The sequence below is a fragment of the Tursiops truncatus genome, chromosome 8 (assembly GCF_011762595.2).
Source record: "Tursiops truncatus isolate mTurTru1 chromosome 8, mTurTru1.mat.Y, whole genome shotgun sequence".
Lineage (NCBI taxonomy): Eukaryota > Metazoa > Chordata > Mammalia > Artiodactyla > Delphinidae > Tursiops > Tursiops truncatus.
The window spans coordinates 33,228,241-33,252,727 of record NC_047041.1 but is presented as its reverse complement, the minus strand read 5'-3'; the positions used below and the strand labels follow the sequence as shown (position 1 = coordinate 33,252,727).

The following is a 24,487-nucleotide window of genomic DNA, read 5'->3' as shown; positions in this document are numbered from 1 at the left end:
TGCAGAGACACCTAAAAATTTAGGAACCAGGTAGCTCATTCGGGACACAGGTAGCTACACCAGTTCTGCTTGTCTAAATGTCATCTCAGCATAGCGTTATCTTCCACCTCCACGTCCTTCTTCCCTCCTCACTTCTGTGTGTATAAGACAATATTAGAGAGATGGGGAGACATTCTTTGTAGACTCTGGCTTAATGTGGATTGTGAGATTTTTTCCTTACCGCTCCCAACTTGAAATTCAAGTAAGGGAGAAAATTCCAAGGACAGTCACAGACATTATAAAACTGGTATCTTATTCCTTATGGAACATTTGCTTAGATAACAGAATTGCCAATCGTCTTCTGGCCCTGTTTGAATAGGGGGAGAAGATAACTGGAGAGAGACGACACAGCAGCAAGGGGGGGGTGGCAGGAAGGAGACCTATACTCCTACCATTTAGAAGAGCAAGAGTATGTGGGGTTCCCATGGGTTGGATGGAATTTAGAGAAGGGAGGCAAGCATGAGTGTTCTAGGCTCCATGAGCAAATTGACAGAAGTGAGAGCTGACAGAGAGGGGAAGAGGCAGTGCCTGAAAAGGAGGCTACATCAGGGAACACTCAGGAAGAAGGGCCCACAGAATAACTGACATGCTCACAATTACCAGTCTTTGGAGGCCTCCATCAGCAATGGGTCAGTGGATAGCACTTCACCCAGAGTGGCAGCTGCATCCCAGTAAGGACCAAAAAGAAGTCAGGGAAGGAAGAGACACTGCTCCCTTACCAGTTCTCTCCTCCCTACTATGACACACAGAGGAGAAAGAGAATTGGGGAGAAGAAAGAGAAAAGGTGTACAGAGAGACCATTCTCCATTCTCCTTGTAGTTGCAGCTTCCTGGGTTCGAGTCACTTGCTAAGGGCTGAGCAAGTGGAGGGGAAGAGCAGAACATCAGAGATAACTGTGCCCTTTGTGACAACTAAAAGTTATCTGAAAGCTGAGGGACCTTCTGGACGTTCAAAGGAAGTAGAAAAAGGGATTAGACAGAACATGTTTAAAGGCAATAATTAGAAAAGGTCAAACCACTTCATGTTTGTTACCCACTGTGTTTAGGCTCTCCAGTAAGCCAAAATTAAGGGGTTAGATGTAAGAGATATTTAAAATGTGCAATAGATCTGGCTTGACCAATTTGTTATGATAGAAAAAAGACAAGCAAATGATGACTTCTGAGTTAATAGTCTGAATTTTACCCTGAACTTTAAAAAGGTAATACTCTAGGTTTCCCATCTTTGAGTACAGTTATGTCATCTACAAAATAAAAGATTTTATGATGGTTCTTAATCTTGTTTTCATCACAGATTCCCTTGAGAATCTGAGGAAAGTTACATAGTGTCTCCACAAAAATAGATACATGCACACTCAGAATTTTTCATACAAATTTATGTAAAATAAGAAACATTGGTGTAAGAAGCCAATCTGAGGGAAAAAAAAATGAGTGTAGTTCAGTCTATGTTGTTTGCTGTGTCTGTGACAAATCCTTGTAGCTATATCCTCAGAAAGAGGACAATAAAAGTATGTGTTTGTGGTTTTTATTTTATTTCATTTTGTTTTGTTAATGGCAAATACCTTCCAATATCTAGCTCTGACAAAGAAGCTGCCTCTGTTCCGTCTCACCCTTTCTGCAGAGCATAGAGGTTCTGAAATGATTCGGTGGCTCAGCACAAAAGGCCCTGCAATTTCTTCAAGTTCCTTGCAGTGATGCTCAGAGCCAGGGATAAGATCCATTAATTAAAGTAACTTCTGCACTTAAACTTTCCCTCTTGCTTTCTAAAGGCCATCATACATGTCTTTCTGGGTCATCTCCCTTCTTCCTTCCAGCTAAACTGCATCTAAAGGGAAGAGAAGGTGACGGCACAGCCCTCCTTGAGTGCATATTGCCCTTAGCTTTGTAAAATCTTACTGATCAAGTTAAGGAGTGTGAATTTCTCTATTTCATCGTCTATAGGAAACATGTGTCTCCTGTTGTTACCCTTGAGTTTCCACTTCTGTCAGCTTCTATCACAGGTCAGAGCTGCCACTAAGCTTGTGATTTAATGCAAAGCTTTCTTCTGATGCTTACTTTGGGTCAACGTATAGTAGCTGAAAGTGCAGTATGAATTTTGGAATCCAGCAGGCATGCTCTAAAATCTTGATAGTTATTTCTGTCCTCTGTGCCTCATTTTCTTCCTTTTCCTTTATCAAATGAGTGTAAAATTACACCTGGGGTCTTTGTAAGTATTAAAATGTATTAAAAGAGGTTTTTTTTTTACAGGGCTTGGCAGACAGTAGGAGCATAATAAATATTATCAAACAAACTATATGCCATTTTATTTTTTAAAAGTGATTTGAAGTGCTCTGGACATCAATTTCTTCATCTATAAGATAAATCACTTAAGGTATATCCAGTTTATTTCCATCCCCATTTATTAAGTACCAGCTATTGTGGAGTTTACGAAGACAACAAGTGCAGGAGGTTACAAGTGAGTCAGGTAGATACTGACAGGCAAACAAATAACAAATCAAAGACCCTGGCTGAAATCAAGGCACTGTCACTTGCTGAATAGCCTTGAATAAAGCAATAAATTATGAGGAACCATAGTTTTCTCATTAGTAAATGAGGCTAGCAATACTCAACTCACATAGTTAGAAGCCTTATGTGAAATAAGGTGTAGAAGTTTAGTATGATGCCTGACACATATAAAGTGATTAGTAAATGCTTAGCATTAGCAGAACCATATTAAGACATTTATAGGTCCTAAGCTCTCTTATTTTTTAAAGGTTTCATCTCAGATTTTATCAAAAATCATAAATGTACCTATATCTCATATAAAATGTACTTTAGTTATAGAATATTTTGAAATATTTCTTATAACTCTGTCATTGAAAGTACTAATATAATAGTAAAATTTTATTATATTTTTATGGTGGTAACTCTTTCTTATACATCAATGGAAGAGATAAATTTGGGTTGACTAATTGTTACAACATTCCACTGTATTATTTTCAACACTGAAGTAGTTTTTAATTATTTGAACCAATCATTTTTTTCTGTTATCAAGTCTTAATGTAGCCACTTGAAAATGCTGAAACTGTAGTTCTTAGTGGATAAGACACACAAGCTATCATGTACGAAGAAAAAAATGTGACAGTGCTATTTTGCTTCTGAGGAAGTAGAAAACGAAGGCAGTAATAATCCTAACTAAAGAGCATTAAGGAGGAGTTCAGGCAGATAGCACATTTGAGCTGTGATAAATAGGTAGGAATCTAACCACTGAAAGGTACATGGACTTATGACTAGAGAAATGGTCTCCAAATGAACAGTTCAATTGTGCAAGATATTCATTAGGGGATGGGAGGGGGGAAAGGAGAAAATGGAATAACATGTTTGTTTTACTTATAATATTTAATTATTATATGTTTACAGTGTACTTAGCATTATTAGTATAGCACTCTATGTGTGTATGTGTGTGAGATGTGTAGGTAATTTACAAATGAAATAAAACACACAGAGAAAATGCATTACAAAGGGTTTGGAGACCTGCAGAGCACAGGAGATCAGGGATGATAGAAGTTATGACCATTTGGTGGAGACTTTTAACTGTTCTACAAAGGAGAAGTATGTTATTTTGCCGGCTAGACTGAGAGCCATGAAAATTTCAGGCAAAAGAGTAAGCTCTAATTTAGGAAGTTAAATCCAGAGGAAATGTACAATTTGAATGCAAGGAGTGAAAGACTAGAGTTCAGAAAAGCAATTAGAAAACAGGCTTATCAATAAATAATTTTACCTATCCCTCCCACAAAGCCTGGATAAGAATAAGACTTACCTAATGTTCAGCCCTCAAATGAGTTGTCACCTCCCCTGAGATTTCTCCTCTAACCACACTCACATCCCCCAGGCTGGTGAGCTGTCGCTCTATGTAATCCAAAGAGTTACCTGTGCTTATTCCTTTCCAGAATTTAATATACTGAATGTTAATTTCTTGCTTGCTTGTCTGATGATTCCTCTTTAATTGTAATTCCTGAGGGTAGGAACTGGAATTTTTTCTTCATTGTATACCAGATACCTTCTGTAGTGTCTGGACTACAGAAGTTATTCAATAAGAAGTTGACGAATCTAACTGAGATGCTTCACTCTATCTCCTGCTTCCAGCCATTCAATGGCCTAATTCCTACTTCTTGTAGGTATCATCTTAGATATCACTTTCTCCGGAAACGTGCATCTCCATTAGCACAATCTCATTTAATTATAATTATACATATAATTGTTTTTCCTATTAAGAAGATGACAGGAGGGACGCCTTCAAGATGGCGGAGGAGTAAGACGTGGAGATCACCTTCCTCCCCACAAATACATCAAAACTACATCTACATGTGGAACAACTCCTACAGAGCACCTACTGAACGCTGGCAGAAACCTCAGACTTCACAAAAGACGCCCTCAGGTGACCTACACACAGAGGCGGGGCCTAATCCAAAGCTGAACCCCAGGAGCTGTGTGAACAAAGAAGAGAAAGGGAAATTTCTCCCAGCAGCCTCAGGAGCAGTGGATTAAATCTCCACAATCAACTTGATGTGCCCTGCATTTGTGGAATACATGAATAGACAATGAAACATCCCAAATTGAGGAAGTGGACTTTGGGAGAAAGGGTAGACATGGGGTTTGCTTTCTGCATCTAATTTATTTATGGTTTTATGTTAATCTTAGTTTAGTATTTACAGCTTATTATCTTTGGTAGATTTGTTTACTGATTTGGTTGCTCTCTTCCTTTTCTTTATTTTGAGAAGAAAGTGTATTCTGTTGTTCTTGGATGGAATGTCCTATAAATATCAATTATGTCCATGTTGTTTAATGTATCATTTAAGCTGTGTTTCCTTATTTATTTTCATTTTGGAAGATCTGTCCATTGGTGAAAGTGGGATGTTAACGTCCCCTACTATGATTGTGTTACTGTCGATTTCCCCTTTAATGGCTGTTAGCATTTGCCTTATGAATTGAGGTGCTCCTATTTTGGGTGCATAAATATTTACAATTGTTGTATCTTCTTCTTGCATTGATCCCTTGATCATTATGTAGTGTCCTTCTTTGTCTCTTGTAATAGTCTGTTTTAAAGTCTATTCTGTCTGATATGAGAATTGCAACTCCAGCTTTCTTTTGATTTCCATTTGCATGGAATATCTTTTTCCATCTCTTCGCTTTCAGTCTTTATGTGTCCCTAGGTCTGAAGTGGGTCTCTTGTAGACAGCATATATACAGGTCTTGTTTTTGTATCCATTCAGGCAATCTATGTCTTTTGGTTGGAGCATTTAATCCATATACATTTAAGGTAGTTATCGATATGTATGTTCCTATGACCATTTTCTTAATTGTTTTGGGTTTGTTTTTCTCGGTCTTTTTCTCCTCTTGTGTTTCCCACTTAGATAAGTTCCTTTAGCATTTGTTGTAGAGCTGGTTTGGTGGTGCTGAATTCTCTTAGCTTTTGCTTGTCTGTTAAAGTTTTAATTTCTTCATTGAATTTGAATGAGATCCTTGCTGGGTAGAGTAATCTGGGTTGTAGGTTTTTCCCTTTCATCACTTTAAATATGTCCTGTCACTCCCTTCTGGCTTGCAGAGTTTCTGTTGAAAGATCAGCTATTAAACCTATGGGGATTCCCTTGAATGTTATTTGTTGCTTTTCCCTTTCTGTTTTTAATATTTTTTCTTTGTATTTAATTTTTGATAGTTTGATTAATATGTGTCTTGCATGTTTCTCCTTGGATTTATCCTGTATGGGACTCTCTGTGCTTCCTAGACTTGACTGATTATTTCCTTTCCCATATTATGGAAATTTTCAACTATAATCTCTTCAGATATTTTCCCAGTCCCTTTCTTTATCTCTTCTTCTTCTGGGATCCCTATAATTTGAGTGTTGGTGCTTTTAATGTTGTCCCAGAAGTCTCTGAGACTGTCCTCAATATTTTTCATTCTTTTTTCTTTATTCTACTCTGCAGTAGTTATTTCCACTATTTTATCTTCCAGGTCACTTATCCATTCTTCTGCCTCAGTTATTCTTCTATTGATTCCTTCTAGAGCATTTTTAATTTCATTTATTGTGTTGTTTTTCATTATTTATTTGCTCTTTAGTTCTTCTAGTTCCTTGTTAAATGTTTCTTGTATTTTTTCCGTTCTATTTCCAAGATTTTGGATCATCTTTACTATCATTACTCTGAATTATTTTTTAAGTAGACTGCCTATTTCCTCTTCATTTGTTTGTTCTGGAGGGTTTTTATCTTCCTCCTTCATCTGCTGTTTATTTCTCTGTCTTCTCATTTTGTTTAACTTACTGTGTTTGGGGTCTCCTTTTTGCAGGCTGCAGGTTTGCAGTTCCCATTGTTTTTGGTGTCTTCCTGCAGTGGCTAAAGTTGGTTCACTGGGTTGTGTAGGCTTCCTGTTGAAGGGGTCTGGAGCCTGTGTTCTGGTGGATGAGGCTGTATCTTCTCCTTCTGGTGGGCAGGACCACGTCCGGTGGTGTGTTTTGTGGTGTCTGTGAACTTCTTATGATTTTAGGCAGCCTCTCTGCTAAGGGTGGGTTTGTGTTCCTGTCTTGCTAGTTCTTTGGCATAAGGTGTCCAGCACTGGAGCTTGCTGGTCGCTGAGTGGAGCTGGGCCTTAGAATTGATACGGGGATCTCTGGGAAAACTTTCACCATCTGATATTACGTGGGGCTGGGAGGTGTCTTGTGGACCAATATCCTGAACTCGGCTCTCTCACCTCAGAGACTCAGGTCTGACACTTTATTAGAGCATCAAGATCCTGTCAGCCACATGGCCAGGTACATGGGTAGTTTCTTGATTTTTCGGAAGTCTGAGGTCTTCTGCCGGCGTTCAGTAGGTATTCTGTAGGAGGTGTTCCACATGTAGATGTATTTTTGATGTATTTGTGGGGAGGAAGATGATATCCATGTCTTATTCTTCTGCCATCTTGAAGGTCTCTGGTGTGCTGAAGAGCTTGCTGAAATGCAGATTCCTGAAATCCACTCCCAGACTTGAGTCAATATGCTGAGGTTGGGCCCCAAGATGTGAGCCCCAAGATTTTTAACCATGTCCTCTATTCCTCTGTGTATTACTTCTTAAAACTACATGTTTTTCTATAATTACCTCAAAATATTTCGTATAAATAAATGCATTAATTAATTAATTTTTTAAAAGTACTTTACTATAGCATCAAAAAAAGGATAAACCTGACAAAAGATATCTAAGACCTGTAGACTGATAACTACAAAATATTTCTTAGAGAAATTTTAAATGACCTAAATAAATGGAGATATGTCATGTTCATGTACTGTAAAGCCATATCGTTAATGTGTTAATTTTTTTGTGAAAATTGAGCTAAAGCACTGAAATTCCAATCAAAATCTCAGTAGGCTTTTTCAAAATTGGCAAGCTAATTGAAAAATTCATATGGAAATGCAAAGAATATAGCCAAAACAGCTCTGAAAAAGAAGAGCAAAGTAGAAAGAATTAACTTACATGACTTCAAGACAAATCATATTGATACAGTAATCAAGACAGATCAATGAGATAGCAGAGACAGTTAAGTAGTTGTTGACCTACACATATAATGTTAATTGATGTATCTTTTGGGCAGGGATTTTGAAAGCAACTTTTTATTAAGGAAATGCCAAACATTTACAAAAATAGAGAAAACAGTTTAATGAGCAGCTATTTGCAGCTTCACCAATTTTCGACTCATCAATGTGTTTCCTCTATGCCCCAACCTAATTCCCTGTGCCTCCGTGAATTATTTTTAAGCAACCCCCAGACCGCTCCATCACTTCATGCAGTAAATACAGTCAATTCTCATTTTTCTGTGTATCTATGTTCTATAAATTCATCACAAACACTGAATTAGCAAATACTGAACCATTGTTCATGGGGGAAAAACAGGGTTACGTTCCTGCAAGCCTCTGATCACCTTGTGGACAACTGGTCAGTACATAGCCTTGTCTTATGCATGTCTGTTTAAAGACATCTGATATAATATATAATGGTGATTTATTAACATTGAACTCACGGTCAACAACACCATAACTCATAATGGAAAGAGGTTTACCTAATGCATGGTTTTTCTCTGTAATGTACAGCTAATGGATTTTTTTTTATTGGAGTATAGTTGCTTCACACTGTTTTGTCAGTTTCTGCTGTACAGCAAAGTGAATCATCCATACATATACATATATCCCCTCTTTTTTGGATTTTCTTCCCATTTAGGTCACAACAGAGCATCCAGTAGAGTTCCCTGTACTATACAATAGGTTCTCATTTGTTATCTATTTTATGCATAGTAGTGTATACATGTCAATCCCAGTCTCCAAGTTCATCTCACTCCCATTCCCCCTTGGTATCCATACGTTTGTTCTTTATGTCTGTGTCTCTGTTTCTGCTTTGCAAACAAAATCGTCTATACCATTTTTCTAGATTGCACATATATGTGTTAATATACGGTATTTGTTTTTCTCTTTCTGACTTACTTCACTCTGTATGACAGCCTCTAGGTCCATCTATGTCTACAAATGACCCAATTTCATTCCTTTTTATTGCTGAATAAATATTGTATATATGTACCACATCTTCTTTATCAATTCCTCTGTTGATGGACGTTTAGATGCTCAACATCACTAATTATTAGAGAAATGCAAATCAAAACTACAATAAGGTATCACCTCACACTGGTCAGAATGGCCATCATTGAAAACTCTACAAACAATAAATGCTGGACAGGGTGTGGAGAAAAGGGAACCGTCTTAACACTGTTAGTGGGAATGTAAATTGATACAGCCACTATGGAAAACAGTATGGAGGTTCCTTAAAAAACTAAAAATAGAACTACCATATGACCCAGCAATCCCACTACTGGGCATATACCCAGAGAAAACCATAATTCAAAAAGATACATGCACCCCAATATTCATTGCAGCACTATTTACAATAGCCAGGACATGAATGCCAATTAATTTTTGACAATGGAGAGAAGATAGTCTTTTCCAAATGGTGGCACAGAACAACTGGATAACCATATACTAAATAAATAAATAGTTAGATTCCTACCTCATAGCATGAACAAAATGTAACTCAAAATGAATCATAGACATAAACATAAAAATTAAAACTATAGAACATCAAAAAGAAAACATAGAAAAACTTTGTGACCTTAGGTTAGATAACAAACCTAACCTATTGCTTAGTACAACAACAAAAGCATAAAGCATGAAATAGATTGGACTTCATCAACCAAGAACTTCTGCTGTTGGAAAAATGCTAAGACATGCCAGAAACTGGCAAAAAATATTTGCCAGTCTGATACCTGCAAAAGGAATTCTATATAGAATATAAAAAGAACTGTCAAACCTCAATAACAACTCCATAAAAATGGTAAAATATTCTCACACTCTCTTCACCCAAGAAGATATACAGATGGAAAATAAGCAAATATAAAGATGCTCAACATCAGCAGTCATTAGAGAAATGGAACTTATAACAACAAGATTCTAGAGTACCTGCTTATCGTAATCACTAAAATTAAAAAGACTGACCATATCAAGTGTTGCAAGAACTCTCACACTGGGATGCTAGAAATGTAAAGTGGCACAACCATGTGGAAACAGTATGGCAGCTTCTTAAAAAGTTAAACATAAAACTAACCAGATGATCTAGTCATTACAGTTCTAAGTATTTATCCAAAAGAAATAAAGCAAATATTCATAAAATACATATATACAAATCTTCATAGCAGCATAGCAGCCACAAGCTGAAAACAACACAAGCATCCACCAAAAGGTGAGGGATATGCAAGTTGTGCCATCTACACACAGTAGAATACTGCTCAGCAATGAAGAGGAATTGATTCTTGATCATTGTAACAAGGATGACACTCAATTTAATGTCAACTTAATTATGCTGAGTGAAATTAACTAAACAAAAGGAGTACATAGTGTTAAGAGTCTATTTATATAAAATTTTGTAAAAGTGAAAACTTACTCTAGTGATAGAAAGCAGATCAGTAGTAGTCCAGTGATAAGGGTGGTATGAGAAGGGGCTGGGGGGAGAGAATACAGAGGAACACAGGGAAGATTTGAGGGGGACATATATGTTGATGATCTCGACGATGCTAATTAATGGTTTCATGACTGTATATCTATACGTGAGAACTTTTCAAAGTTATACGCTTTAAACATGCGAGCTTATTATATGCCTATTATACATCAGTAAAGCTGTTAAAAAAAAATTGGCAGCTCTCATTGACCTAAAATAAAGACAGATATTTTTCATAGTATGAGAGGTCCTGCATAATCTTACTCCCTGTCTACCTCTCCAGTCTTACCTTGAGCCACTCTCTGCTCCTGTTTTTTATATGCCAACATAATTGGCCATTTCATTCTTCAAGGTCTTGTGGTCTTTCCCATCTGGGGGCCTTACAAATGTCATTCCCTCTGCTTTCCCACACTTTGCCTAGTTAGCTCTCTTTCATCCTTCAGTTCTCACTGCAATACTTCACTCAGAAAAGATTCATCACCCTAAATAGTTGAGGCTTTCATAGTAAGAACTTTCCCTGGCACTCTCTACTTTTTCTTTTTAAAAATTTGTCACAAATTTTATTTAAAATTTTGAGTAAATTTTCAATTAGTGTCTACACACACCACAAAAATAGAATAATTTACATATATTATCAAGTTAATACTGTTAAAGAACTAGTTAGATATAATTATGATAGTTTTACATATAAGGAAAGAGACTGAGTAATTTTAAGATCATACAAGTACTCGTCAATGGCAGCGATTTGAACGCAACCCTCTCTGACTTTAAAGCAGACAGTCTCAATTAGTGATTAATGATTCCGTGATATAATATCCATTATGATAGGGTACTAGAAAAATCTAATCTGGAAGTCAAAGCATGATCTCTAAATAATATGGCAGCAGGTGCATAGATGGTACTCCCAGACAAGCACTTGGAAGGGTCTAAAATAGGTTGTACTATCTGACAGGTAAGCCAAACATGGAAATGGAGAGTCCAGAAAATGATCCTGAAATTTGGAGATCAAGATAGGCATCAGGAAGTTAGCAATGAATCCTTGCAAGATAGGGTAAGCACAATGGTATACTAGGTAGATTGCGGTATTGGGCAAGTTACCAAGGCAAAGATCCAGTAACTAAGTGCAAGATGAGAACCAAGACACCTCCAGGTCGAGGCAGAAACTTGTGGAGAAATTTAGAGACCAGAAGAGAGTAAATGTGCCTTGATACTAAGTGCTAGAATGCTGGTTTGCATTTCTAAAATTTCTCCCTGTCCACAACGGACCGTCACCTTACCACTCCCTTATTACCCCATTCCAAGTTCAAGGATGTCTCAGAAGAATTAGTCTACAAATCTGAAGATTCCAAATGTAGGAGTCACATGGTAATAACATAGGGCAGAAGACAAAGAAGCTGGAAATTGCAAAGAAATATTAATTCAGTATTCAATTATCTCAGTATTTGTTTGCAATAGCCAGATGTTATAATATAAATTGCATTCATTGTCTATTCTATTTTTTTCTTTTCTAAATTAAAAAAAGAGCTTATCTGATAAGGATTTGAAACTTGAATCAGTAGACAGGCTTTTGGTTAAATGACATTGTCACTTGACAGGTAAAAAACACCATGGTATTCAAAATTCTTCATCCTCCAAGTGGATCAGTGGCCTAAAGTACAGGAGTGTTCATAAACTATCTTTGTAATATATTGCCTCCTGTCAGTGAGAAAGGACTTATCTTAAATTAAGAGCTAAAATACTACCAATATCTAAGATACATTTATTTCTTTAAAGGGGGTGACATTTTTCTAAGATACATTTATTTCTTTAAAGGGGGTGACATTTTAAGCCAAACTTCTCACCTGCTAGATTAGAATTTACACCAGTCAGTAAAATGTAGACATTTTCACAATATTAATAATCTGCACAAACTGTAGTAATTTAACTATATTTCAATAAAGTGTGTCATTCTCACAAGAGAAAGCTTATTTGTTTATAAAAAGTATAATCTTTGTTTTCAAATAAATCTTTTTGTAGCATGTGTATCTTTGTGATTGAAATGGAATGAGTACATATATTCCATTTTTATAGAAATAGTGCTATCTAAATAACAAACAGAATTTTTCATTGACCATCTTAAATGGATTATATAACTTCAGAGACCACTGTGTTTTCCAAATGTCTCATTAATATCCCTGCTAGACATAAATTACAGTCAAATCCTCTATTCCTAGTTTGGCTTGCTTCTAAATTTGGCTCCCTTCTCATACATTGTAAATCAAATTTGATCCATATTGAAAATCCATATTGAGAACAGTAAACTGGTCTCTTTATGGATAATAATATGTAAGTATAAATTAATAAGCAATATTCAGCAGCCTAGAATCTAATCCAATTGTTAAAAGTTCAATGCTGCCCATAACCATGAGTTCTGGACTGATTGGCAAAACTGAATACATATTTTAAAATAACATAAAGGATGTTGATAAACTGATTTAGCCATTATTCTTGTATCTTAAATAGTTTAATATTATCATGTTGCCCTGCAATAAACTATTCTTTTCAGAACTAGGAGGATCCAATTTTAGGATTTTAAGTTCAGTGAGACCTTTAGTTTTCTACCTAAAGTAGAACATACTGTTACTTCCTCTTTCCTAAGTCAGTCTAAATTCTAGTGGCATATCAAATAAAATCACAACAGCCATTTCTGTTATGTCTCGGGTTGCTTCAGTAGGTCGATGCACTGGTGAAATAATAGGTTATACTTCAGGAGCATAAGAAGGAGAAAAGGACAAAAATTCTAATTAAGTTTGATATCCTTATATTTCTGGAATGATGAATACACAGGAGAATATGGTAATACTGAATGTCAACCTCATTTTCACAGAACTTCTAAAAATTTTTAATAATGCTTTAATTTCTCACCTTCATATAAGACTCAAGATCCAGTTTTGATAAAGGTCTTGAAAGAGCCCAAATGCAAACTCAGATGTCATGCTTTTATGTTTGAAAAGCGCAGTACGAGCAGCCCAGGTTTCAGGTATCAGGTCTGTCATGCCCTTGCTACACGGGTTGCACTGCAGAGAAACCACCATAAATCATCTCGAGGCTGTATACAATTAATTTTATGTTTGTACTTGTCCTCCTCTATGTTTTTATGATGTTTCTTTTTATATTTGATTTTTGAGGTCATTCTTGGTTTGAGGTGAAATACCTCAAGCTTAATATTAAAATAACACTGGTGATAGTATAAGTTTTAATAATCAAATTCAGGGTCACCTTTTTTTCCACAAGTTTTAAAAGGAACTGTCATAAAGTTGTCAAAAGAAAAATAACCTGTAACTCCCTAACCTTTTTAAATATAAGAAGGTGTTATGTGGGTTTATTGCATAATTTCTTGAAGGGCAAAACATTTCTACTATCACTGCATATTTTCACAGTGATCCTTTACCTTATTTATTATTACTTGGAAGTGGTTTCAGATTTCATGAGAGTTTCTTACCACTTACTTGATTTGCAGTAAAACAGGAAAAAAAAAAAAACCTTTTTAATAATTTTCAGAATAGCTATTCTTCCAGACGGGAGTCTACGGATCTTAAATGCTTCTAAATCAGATGAGGGAGAGTACGTTTGCCAAGGGGAAAATGTCTTTGGTTCTGCTGAAATCATAGCTTCCGTTTCTGTGAAAGGTAAGAAAATGTGGCTAAATGTTTTATAAGCATAGTTTCATGGCCTTATCAGAAAGTGAATAAATATAACATGCATGTATGTGTATTTGCATATATGTGTGTGCATGTTCCTGTTCAAGAAATATATTGTACACAAAGAACTAACACAGTCAAATTGTCCCTTTCCATTATTTAGGGGACTATGAAGAAAGGAACACCTTGTTGGTAGAAATTTAAATATTATGCTCTGAACACACTATGTGGGAGGGTAAAGAAAGCTTTCTGAAGTTTTAGTCGATGTCTCAAAATTTAAAAGTATACCAACAGTATAAAAATATTTTCCTGAATCAAGATTAATTTTAGCATCAATCAGTAATATTCCTTTGTTACCACTTCAACTGGGGATTTGGGGCAAAAAAAAAGAGTAGCAAAAGGAGGACATGAACATGTGGTGTTGAAATATACATCAATGAACTGACATCAGAGCTACTCTTTGATTTCTGCATCAATGGAATTTTTATACACTGTAACTTTTTAGTATGCTTAAATGTTTCTGTTAGTTTTCTAACAGTTAGTTAGTTTTCTAGTTCTAAAGTGAACTAGATTCCAAGTCTAGAACATGCTTTTGAGACTACCTGTCATTGTTTAGTACTAAGAAAATCTCCTATCTTAGACATTCTCTTCATTTGGTAAAGGAATAGTTTTCACGATGAAGTATATCACTAATTTTTTCCATTTGTGCATGTAGTATATAATGAATCATACTTTGGCCACAAAAAATATAGTAATGTTCATTTTCCCCTTTCTTTAGAAAGATAAATGTAATTAAAATAGCCAGCACTCTGATATTTTAGAAAAGAGGCAAACATCCAGGGAAGGAAGTAACATAATTTTAAAAATGTCTTCACTTATAGCATACATTACTGGAATCCAAGTCAGTCTTCCAGTCCAGGTCTCATTCCTTGTGTGTGCTAAACAACGTTTTTCATAGTGAGGCAATGCTGGATCCACAGACTTTTTAAATTTAATAATAACAAAAATGTTCTCTGTTAATCACGAGTTAAGTGGAATATTTAGTTACTCAGAACATTCCAATTCTCACAGTTTAAACTGCAGTATGCTGTGATGATCTGTCTTCTCTGATGAAGACAGAATTTAGAATGCCACACAGAATATTTGACTTCCAGAATGTTAATATTTACTGTGGCATTCCTTTCCTGGTATCGCTCTTTCTGAGACTGCTTTGAAGGAGGCTACATATTAAAGGATCTTATCAGTGGTTAACCATGGTCTTTCATCAGACTATGCTATTGCAAACAGTAGAGCTGAAATAGGAAAATTAGGATAATTTTTCATCTGTGTCAGGCTTCTTGAGGTATCTACAATCAGGAACCTAATTAGGAAAAAAGAAAGTATCAATATCCTGTCTCCATCACCTCCCTACTTTATTAAAATAAATATCATATTGCAGTTGTTTGATCATTAGCTTAACTAACCCTTAGATGTACAGCTGGTATTAGCCTTTATTGATTTAAAGTTGCTCTAAACCCAGTAAAAATGTATCTATTTTTTAAAAATTTAACTGAATCATTAAATAGTTAATGTAAACATTTTTTCTCAAAAAACATTTCTAGTCAATATTTTGCCTTTGTTTTTAGATCTCAATTAAAGCATCCACTGTCTATCAAAGGGGATATTTTATAATCGGCCAGAGGTGCCTCTTCTACTCCTCTACTTACAAGGTTTTGTAAACTATAAAGTGAATACAAGCTGTTATAGTAGTAGTAGTAGTATAGTTTTTATCTCCTTTAAGATAGTAATTTGAAGGGAGGTGCTCTGTATAACCTTTAAAGTGAACTCACTTGAATTATTCCTCCTTAGATGTGAAGTATTTTTTATTGTAAAAATTATTTTATTTATACTTGATGATCCTTGAAGGTAGACAAGGAGGCTACAGCTTCTTTTTTCTAATGTTCCTCCTTCCAGAGCACCAATTGCTCTTTCTAGTTATGTAGTCTTTCCTCTTTTTCATCCAAGCTGACTTCTTAACAGGAATAGGGACTTTTAAATCATCTGTTCCCTACAAATGCTAATATTTCAATTAATATGGTAATATTTGGTAATATTACCAAATGGTAATATTTCAATTAATAATAGTTTATTAAAAGATATGTATCTGGAGCAACTATATTACATAGATTCCTTGTTTAATTTTTCTCTATTATTTAAAATGCAGAATGAAGGTGAAAACTATACGTTATGCTAATTAACATATTTTTATTTCTATAGAACCTACAAGAATAGAACTTACTCCTAAAAGAACAGAGTTAACAGTGGGAGAAAGCGTTGTCCTTAACTGCAAAGCAATTCACGATGCTAGTTTGGATGTCACTTTCTACTGGACACTGAAAGGACAGCCTATCGATTTCGAGAAAGAAGGTGGACATTTTGAAAGCATCAGGGCCGTAAGTTAATAAAATTTTATTCTTTGAGTAATAATACTTTTAGAAATTTAGACTCAAATGTAAAAACCTTCTTCTCTGTGAAATGTTAAGGAAAAATTAGGACAAAATTCAAATTGATTCAAACAATTATTTTATTTCATTATTTTATGTTATGTCAAACCAAAAATAATACTTATTTAAAACTCTCCCAGTAAGAAATTGGGAATACTTGATTATGCAGATCTGGTTTCTTTGCCATTTTTTTCTATTTGATTAGTATTGTCAATATTTACACCTTACTTCTCAAAAGTTATGTGGCTACATAAACATAAAAGTGTTATTTAAAGCATTCTTAGCAATTACGATACAATAAATAAATGAAATAAGCCTGCCTGTCCTACTCCTGAAGAAATAGTAATTCTTGGAGATTCTTTAATCTGTCACAGGCTATAGAGCTTAAACATGCAACCCAAAGTCAGAAATGCAGATTAGCCTTAGACAAACATTCACAGACATGCTCATTTCTCATTTGCCAAATCTTTCCTTGTATTATCTTTTATATATCTATGTGACAATCAACTAAATGGAGTAAGAAATCTTTTGAACCAAATTCTACAGTATGATCATAGTGTCTTAACAGAGAAGCAGAAAAATGATCTTTTCCCCCACTGGCTTTTTTGAAACATAAAAGAGTAACATAATGATGGAGAGAGACAAGGGCAATGGAACTCGGGTGGCAGAGAGAGATTTTGGCTGAAATATCTCTTCTATGTTGGTTAAAGAGGTGGATCCAAATACAAACTATGCCTACAAATACAATTTAAAATGCTGCCACATACTTATTAACATCAGTTTATTCTTCTGTAAACATTATGGGAAGCACTGGTAGACCACAGCTGTAATGATCCCAAACATATAAAACTTGGCTTGGATTGAATTTTATTTTAAAGGTAATGTGATACAGTGGGAAAAGTCCTAGACCCAAAGTAAGGAATTTTCTGGGTCAAGACCCAGCTCAGTCTTTAATCAGCTGTGTAACAAAAAGCCAGTCACCTGATTTGCCTTGGCATTAATCACATAGAGCACTAAAGTGAGGGAGTTGGACCAGATAATTTCTAAGACCCCTTCTTACTCTAGAATTTGATAAATTTGTATTAGCAGAATAGTAAGAATGAATTTTCTTTGTTGCATTTGCCAATGTAACTTAAACATTTTCTTCTAAATTATTCCTTTCATCCTGATTTACTTTGCAGTTAATGAGAGACTGTATAAATAAGAAAAAATTACCCAACTGCATTATTCACATCTCATTAAATAAATCAATTTTGTCAATGGTTATGTCATATACAAAATATTTAGATCATGTTAAACTCATTTTCCTCGAATTTGCGACTTTTCTTTTTTATTTACCTTGGGTCGATAATAGCTTCAAATTTTGAACAACTTTTATGCTATGAATGTCATAAAACAAAACCAGAAAAATATGACACAAAAATATTACATTTGAAAACAAAAAAATATACCATCAAAAATATTTCTTCTTAGGATTACCTGTAAACATTCATTTTGATTGATCAGAGATATAAAGAAAAAATATGTCTAAACTAAATTTTGGTTTTTCTTCATAGAAGCAGGCTTCCTCTTTATTTTAAAATATCAGTAGAGAAATTAATGGTCTGATAAATTATATGAATTCTTGTTTTTGTCTCTTATATGTTACCACTTTAGTTTCAGGTCCATTCATTTGTATAAATAAATACCTTTAATCCTTTTCATAAGGTTGGCAGTCAACTCTTTACACATATGCTGTTCCTGCCCTTGAGAATTACAAAATTGACTCCTTACTCCATGCAAACCTATATTGCTACAAGCCATAATAAATTGAGCTCAGTTTGTAGACAGTGATAATAAACTCCAGAATAGAAAAATAAAGCAAATTAATATATTGAGAAGTGAGAAAAATATTTAGCTTAAGGTTATGTAGAATATATCACTTTAGCTTATTTTAAAAAATTAATAGAAATATGTTTGTACTTAAAATATTTGGAAGCTTCAGAACTGCAAAGTTAGAAGAAATTGTCTATTCCCTCTACCCCAATTACCTCAAACACTGATTGGGTCCTCGTTGGCTTCAAGGACATACATGGGAGAGAATCCCATTCTGTGACTTGAAAAAGTCAGAGAAAAAAAAGAAAAACATTCTATCCCCATCCTGCCTTTCACCTTGTGAAATATAATATGTCTGAGAAATAACATGTTTTAGAAGGAGGGATGAAAGTGTTATAAGGAAGTGAGATTTGGGAAGGCCTCTGGTCATGTGGATACTTTCTGTTTGAGAGGCCAATTGAAGACTCTGGGAATAAGAGGGCAGGCCAGGGCTCAGAAGAGAGCCTAGTGGGGTGATCTATGGTTTGCTCTGAGTTTCAAAGGAGAGCCATTGATGAGACCTTAGGGGTATAGGCTGGTCCAACAGAGTAAGAAAGCCCAGCAGGATTCGGGACTTAAGCAGGAATAGAGTGTGCCTTTGACTGAAGTACTCTTTAGGTTAACTGACCTGGCCCTAACCCACCAGTGTGTGATTGAATGGGGGTGAATCAGAGGAGAAAGGGGGGTATATATTTCAAGTATATTAACACTGCATAGTGTCAAATGAATCAACCAAATCTCTGAAAAAAAACCCAAAAAGATACCAATTGTGTTGATACTTTCCATCTTGTAGTGCCAAAATATAGCTTAATGAAGTTCTCTACCTTTCAACTTGTTATAGTGATATCTTTTATACACAGCCATTGGTTTACAGATGAAGCTCTAGGAAAAATTTTATGTGTAACTTTTATAACACCTATAGACAAGGTATATTTATGTTTTAAATAAAAGAGTGCTTTTGGACTGCAAGAGAGTGAATAAATAAACATATAATCACATCAGGTTAAAAGAATAATAGCTATTGCTTTGAAATCTATAATGAAAATGCTTCTATTTCCCTTGCCTCTTGACTTAGGCCATGTTTTACAAACCCAGAAATTTGACTGATTTTTGGAGTGAATCCATTATTGAAGCCACTGTTCAAAGGGTCCAAACAATCAATTAGTCTGTAAACATTTGATCCAATTCACCCAAATCCCTTTTTTGGCAATGATATGAGTTAACTGAAGGTGGCAAATTAGTGAGGCTATTCTCAAGATTTAATTTAGATTCAATTGTACAAGCAAAGTGCTGTGCAGGATCCAAGTTAAAATACATGGCCTTTCACCCCTAAGAGAGCACAGATTAAGGAGACAGACAGCAGGGTGGGCTGGTAATCTGCTATTACAGTGCTATCACTAGAGAACTCTACATACAGCTGGCAGAAGAATTTGGTATTTGAACTGGACCTGGACTGGTAGAATTTTGCCAGGTGTTAGGAGGAGAAGCTGCATTTCAGACAGAGACAGCAGGTGAAGCAAAGACGAGGCAGAGAGTTTAGAGCACGTCTCGGGAACAGTGAGGAACATGTAGCCCTGATGGCATAGTGACGACACAGAGTAGAGAATAAGTCACTATTTGTTGAATACATTTAAAGGAGAGCAGCAGAGGCCTCATTGTTAAAGGCACTGATTTCGGAGTCATGGAATTTGGGTTTTATTTGGAATGCAACAGGGAGCCATGTGACTCAGATTTGTTCTTTAAGAAGATAATTCTGACAGCTGTGTGGAGCAGGGGTTGAACATGAGGCAGACTTTACATTCATTCCAGGCAGGTTAAGCAGAGGTTACAATGAGGAATCGACCATTATAAGCTTCAGCCTTAAATAACCACCCTGTTATCAAATAATTATTTGCAATCGTGCTTTGACACAATTGTGTTTTGACACAGTTTTTTATGTTGGTCAGAGGTCTTTGAGAACCTCTTAATACTCTCAGGATGTCTGAACAGCACCTGAACATGGCCGTGTGACTCCAAAGCCACAGTCTTAATGGAGGACTGTGGTGATCCATTGTTCTCCAGAGACTTGAAATCCCTAATTATTCATTGAAGATGTAAGCTAGTTTTAATCCGTACAACGCATAAAGATCAGTTACACTGAATATCATGGAAGCCTGTAATTTGTTCCTTTTGGAGCAGAGAAAAAAGCCAAATATTTGTAATCAGGAAGGTTGGCAAAAGAAGAACTGCCCTTTCCATTGTGAGCTCTCCAAATGTGATAAATTGCAACTAAATGGGCAACCAAATCAAAGTGCACTATTTCATGGTCCTTCATATTCACTCAATCCTCTGGTTATAACAATACACTCAGGAAAGCAGAGTAAGGATGTTTGAGTCCATTTTTAAATGAGGAAACAGAAGCATAAGACTTTTCCAGGCCACATGAATTCTAAATTGGGGTAAAAATATTAAATACACTGTGATTTTTAAACTACGTTATGTTGATTCTCCTTTGTAAAGCTCACCCTCTCCACATTCATTGACCATTATGTGTTCAGCCCTTGCCTATAAACTGTGGGAAATAAAAATAAAAGGGAGATTTGGTTCTGATCTTCAGTAAATGTAAAGATGACATAGAACATAAAGTAATTCAAGAAAAATATGACCATAAAAATTACTATTTTTTGTTAGAGCCAAATACTGTTGGAGACCAGAAAAGAGATTAATGTGAATTTTTTTTATCATTGTGGAGAAAAGTGAGGAAAGGAATTAATTTAGCACCTGCTATATGCCAAGCACTCAGCTTATATATATATATATATATATATATATATATATTTATTTATTTATTTTTATATATATATATATATATATATATATATACACACACAAACAATAGCTCATCAATTCCTCATAACAATCATATAAAGTAATATTATTTGGGAAGAAGGTGCCACCTGACGTAGACCTCAGAGGATGAGTAGCATTAGGATAGGAAAAGAAAAAAGAGAAAGTCAACCTTAGATCAGAAAAGATATTGTATCTCAGGGTTACAAGGGATCCTGGAGATTATTGAGCTAGTCCTGGATTGGTACATGGATTCTCCATCAGTATCATCAGTGTCCACTGTAATCCTTTTAGTGATGAGGAACTCACTCCTCTGACGTAGTCCATTCCACTACCAACCAGATCTGAATGCCAGAAAATTAGAAAGTTGGAGTAATTATGATAATCTGTATACTAAGCATAGGAATCATAAGGGAACATGCCTGATTCATAGCCCTGATTTGTGTGGAGTATTAGGTGAGTGAAGGGGCCAGAATATAAACTCCTTAATACCATGAGATTTTTTATTAGCTGAAAGTAGTAGCCTATGTCAGTCTTCTTATCATGGTTACTTCTGTTCCTAGTTTGTCTTCTTAGGAATTAACCACTATTTCTTAAGGAGTAAAAGTGTCAGAGTAGGGCTTCCCTGGTAGCGCGGTGGTTGAGAGTCTGCCTGCCAATGCAGAGGACACGGGTTCGAGCCCTGGTCCGGGAGGATGCCACATGCTGCGGAGCACCTGGGCCCATGAGCCACAACTGCTGAGCCTGTGCGTCTGGAGCCTGTGCTCCGCAACAAGAGAGGCCGCAATAGTGAGGGGCCTGCGCACCGCAATGAAGAGTGGCCCCCGCTTGCCACAACTGGAGGGGGCCCTCGCACAGAAATGAGGACCCAGTGCAGCAATAAATAAATAAATAAATAATTTAAAAGAAAAAGAAGTGTCAGAGTAGAAGACAGCAAGTGCTCAACTGGTACCATTCTCTTTCCCAATGGATAAAAGTTAATGTTGTAAAAATAAATGAAATCACTGGACATACTGCCAGGGTTTACTGAGGCACAAAGCTCTTAGGACTTTGAGACCATCTGCTGCACCATCTTCATTATATTAACAGGTGTAAGTCTTGGAGGCACTTCATAACTAATCAGAAAATGTGTGAAAGGCCGAAAATCAACAGTTCTACTAAAGTCACAAGTTCTCTTTGGCTCATTCTGCTCACTAGTAATAGTCATACTTCCAAGTAGTATGGCCTCCTGGACTCTGAACCCTACCCCTCCCTGTCTGGCAAAGGGCTTGTCCATCCTCATCACTCAATTTCTTGCCTCCTGGATCTTTGTCTTGCTCTGAATCCTGGTAATTCACCAAGTTTCTGTACAGAACTCTGCTGTAATCTTTTGATTGCATATATTAGATTTATAACAGTTTTCTCCCAGTCTTTCACCTAGTTTAACAAAAGAAATTACATTGTCACTTTAATAGGACAGAATAGAGTAATAACCAATCAAAGCTTGGGAGCTAAAGAGAGGTTACACTCAAAGGTCCAAGAATTTTCAGATCATTCCAGAAAGTGTACCACATCCATGCTTCCTGCTTGTCTGTGTTAGAGAATGTGCCTCCATCTACTCTCTTCTCAAAGTAGTAACAGTTCCCATGGCAGAAAAGAATACACATCTTCTTAGTGTGTGTATGTTTCATGCAGTCACATGAACATGACTAAAATATGTCATTAACACTTGTGATTCTGTGACATTTTATGTATTAATGACATAAGCTAAACTATGGGGACCCCCAAAGCAAAGGCTAATATTCTGTTTTATTTTTGATCACTTTGTATGTCGATACAACAGTCACTCTGTCTATATTTGTTGAAGAAAAAAATAAACAATAAAAATAAAAACTGTAAAAGCATTTTCTCAGCTTAGCCCACTACTGCATTATTTCATGTTCTAACATAATTAATTAACTACTGCATAAAATTCTGCTAAATTATATTGCAGAATAGTTTATTTCATTGCTTTTTTATGCAAAATTAGACATTCACTTTAGCCCAGTTTGGAACTGAATAGAAGATGACTGCCTTAGATGACATTGAAGGCAGCCTATTATTGAGAGACTCTTCCTTAACTCTTGGGCTTTTCACCTGAGTAATCTGTTAACCACAATACCCCATCACGATCACAGCTGATGGTAACACCATATTGATTATCCACCTCCATTTTTATTTGAACTGGCATCTGGCCCCACAAAGCAAAATTTGAAGTGCGCCTCATGACTTTTTGTAATTTGTCAGATGTAGTCCAATCAGGTAATGCTTCCAAAGGCACACATATTAAAAGACAGTTTTAGCCATCTAAGTCACAAGCTTCACTTTGTTCATTTAAAGGTAGTCCACCAAAACAAACCTTCTGGGTATGGTATTATGGTGACCATATAGAGCTTTTTTGTTCATTTAGAGGCTCCACTTTTGATAGCTGTTTTTATCTTTATGATACATTTACATAGCATTATGAGTAATATAAAAGTTACTAGTTTCTCTGCAATGTGCTTTAGTGCAGAACTGCAGGTTTACTTTTTGTTTTTGGTTTGTTTTTCTTTTGAAAGAGAGACAGGGAAAATAGAGCTTCTTGAAGAGAAAGGCAATTTTAGTATTGGCCATGCTGAGAAAAATCAGATTAATAGCCTGTGTTCTGTGACCTCTGAGAGGATAAAAGTACCATACTTCCCAGAGATTGTCATCAGAGTCAGGTGAGATGTTTCAGGTTATTGGATGGGGAAAAGTGGGCAGTAAGAAATAGAAAACACTCTTTTATCTCTTAACAGAATTTGCTTTCCTAGATTGTAAACTCCAGATATTAAATATGCTTTTAGCTCACTAACTCCAGAAATGAAGTGGTTACATGTCTAGGACTCCATATTTATTTTCTCTTTTGGAAGTTTTGTTTTTCTCCAAAATTATTTTCCCATTTCATGCATATATTAACTCAGATCCAATCAAATAAATATTTAATCCTGAATGAAGTGCTTCTGTCTTTGGTAATGTGACCACTTGTAGGCCCCAGTAAGTTTTTGCAACCATTGTTATTGTTTTTAACCTTGACCATGAAGCCTATCTGATTTTTTCCAGTGATGTTTATTAAACCAAGTTCTTACCTAATTCTAAGTCATTTTCAACAGTGAATTACTTGCTTAAACTTATTAGTCTTTCTAATATGTGTAACAAACTTCTAATATAAATTTTCATGCAAAATAACCCTCCAAATATTTTGAGTTTCAGTTCAGAATTTCCATTGTATTTATTCATTATTACTCTAAATTTCTATTAATTTTCCTGGAATTGTACCTTGAAGAATAATCAATGGAGTTTGACTCCATACCTCCTTCCCCATCCCAATCTGACAGAGACTTATTTTTATGAGACAGCAAAATCTTTATAAATTATATATGTACTAAACAGTTTAGAATGAATAAATGAATTAGTAAATAAAGTATCAAATGTTCAAGTTACTGAAATGAGTTCCTAAATTATCTTCAGAGCCTAATACTCATCTTTTCTCAATATTCTAATTTTGTACATAATCCTTGTTTGCTTTT

At 35.6% G+C, this 24,487-nt stretch overlaps 1 protein-coding gene across 1 annotated transcript in view; it reads left to right on the top strand.

Annotated features, from left to right (window-relative positions):
• Positions 1 to 24,487, top strand: part of CNTN5 (contactin 5) — a 519,618-nt gene that overhangs the window by 331,507 nt on the left and 163,624 nt on the right. Inside the window, exons 12-13 of the mRNA XM_073807952.1 lie at positions 13,619 to 13,746; positions 16,015 to 16,190. Coding sequence (XP_073664053.1) covers positions 13,619 to 13,746; positions 16,015 to 16,190 — 304 coding nt within the window. The remainder of the gene's footprint in view (positions 1 to 13,618; positions 13,747 to 16,014; positions 16,191 to 24,487) is intronic.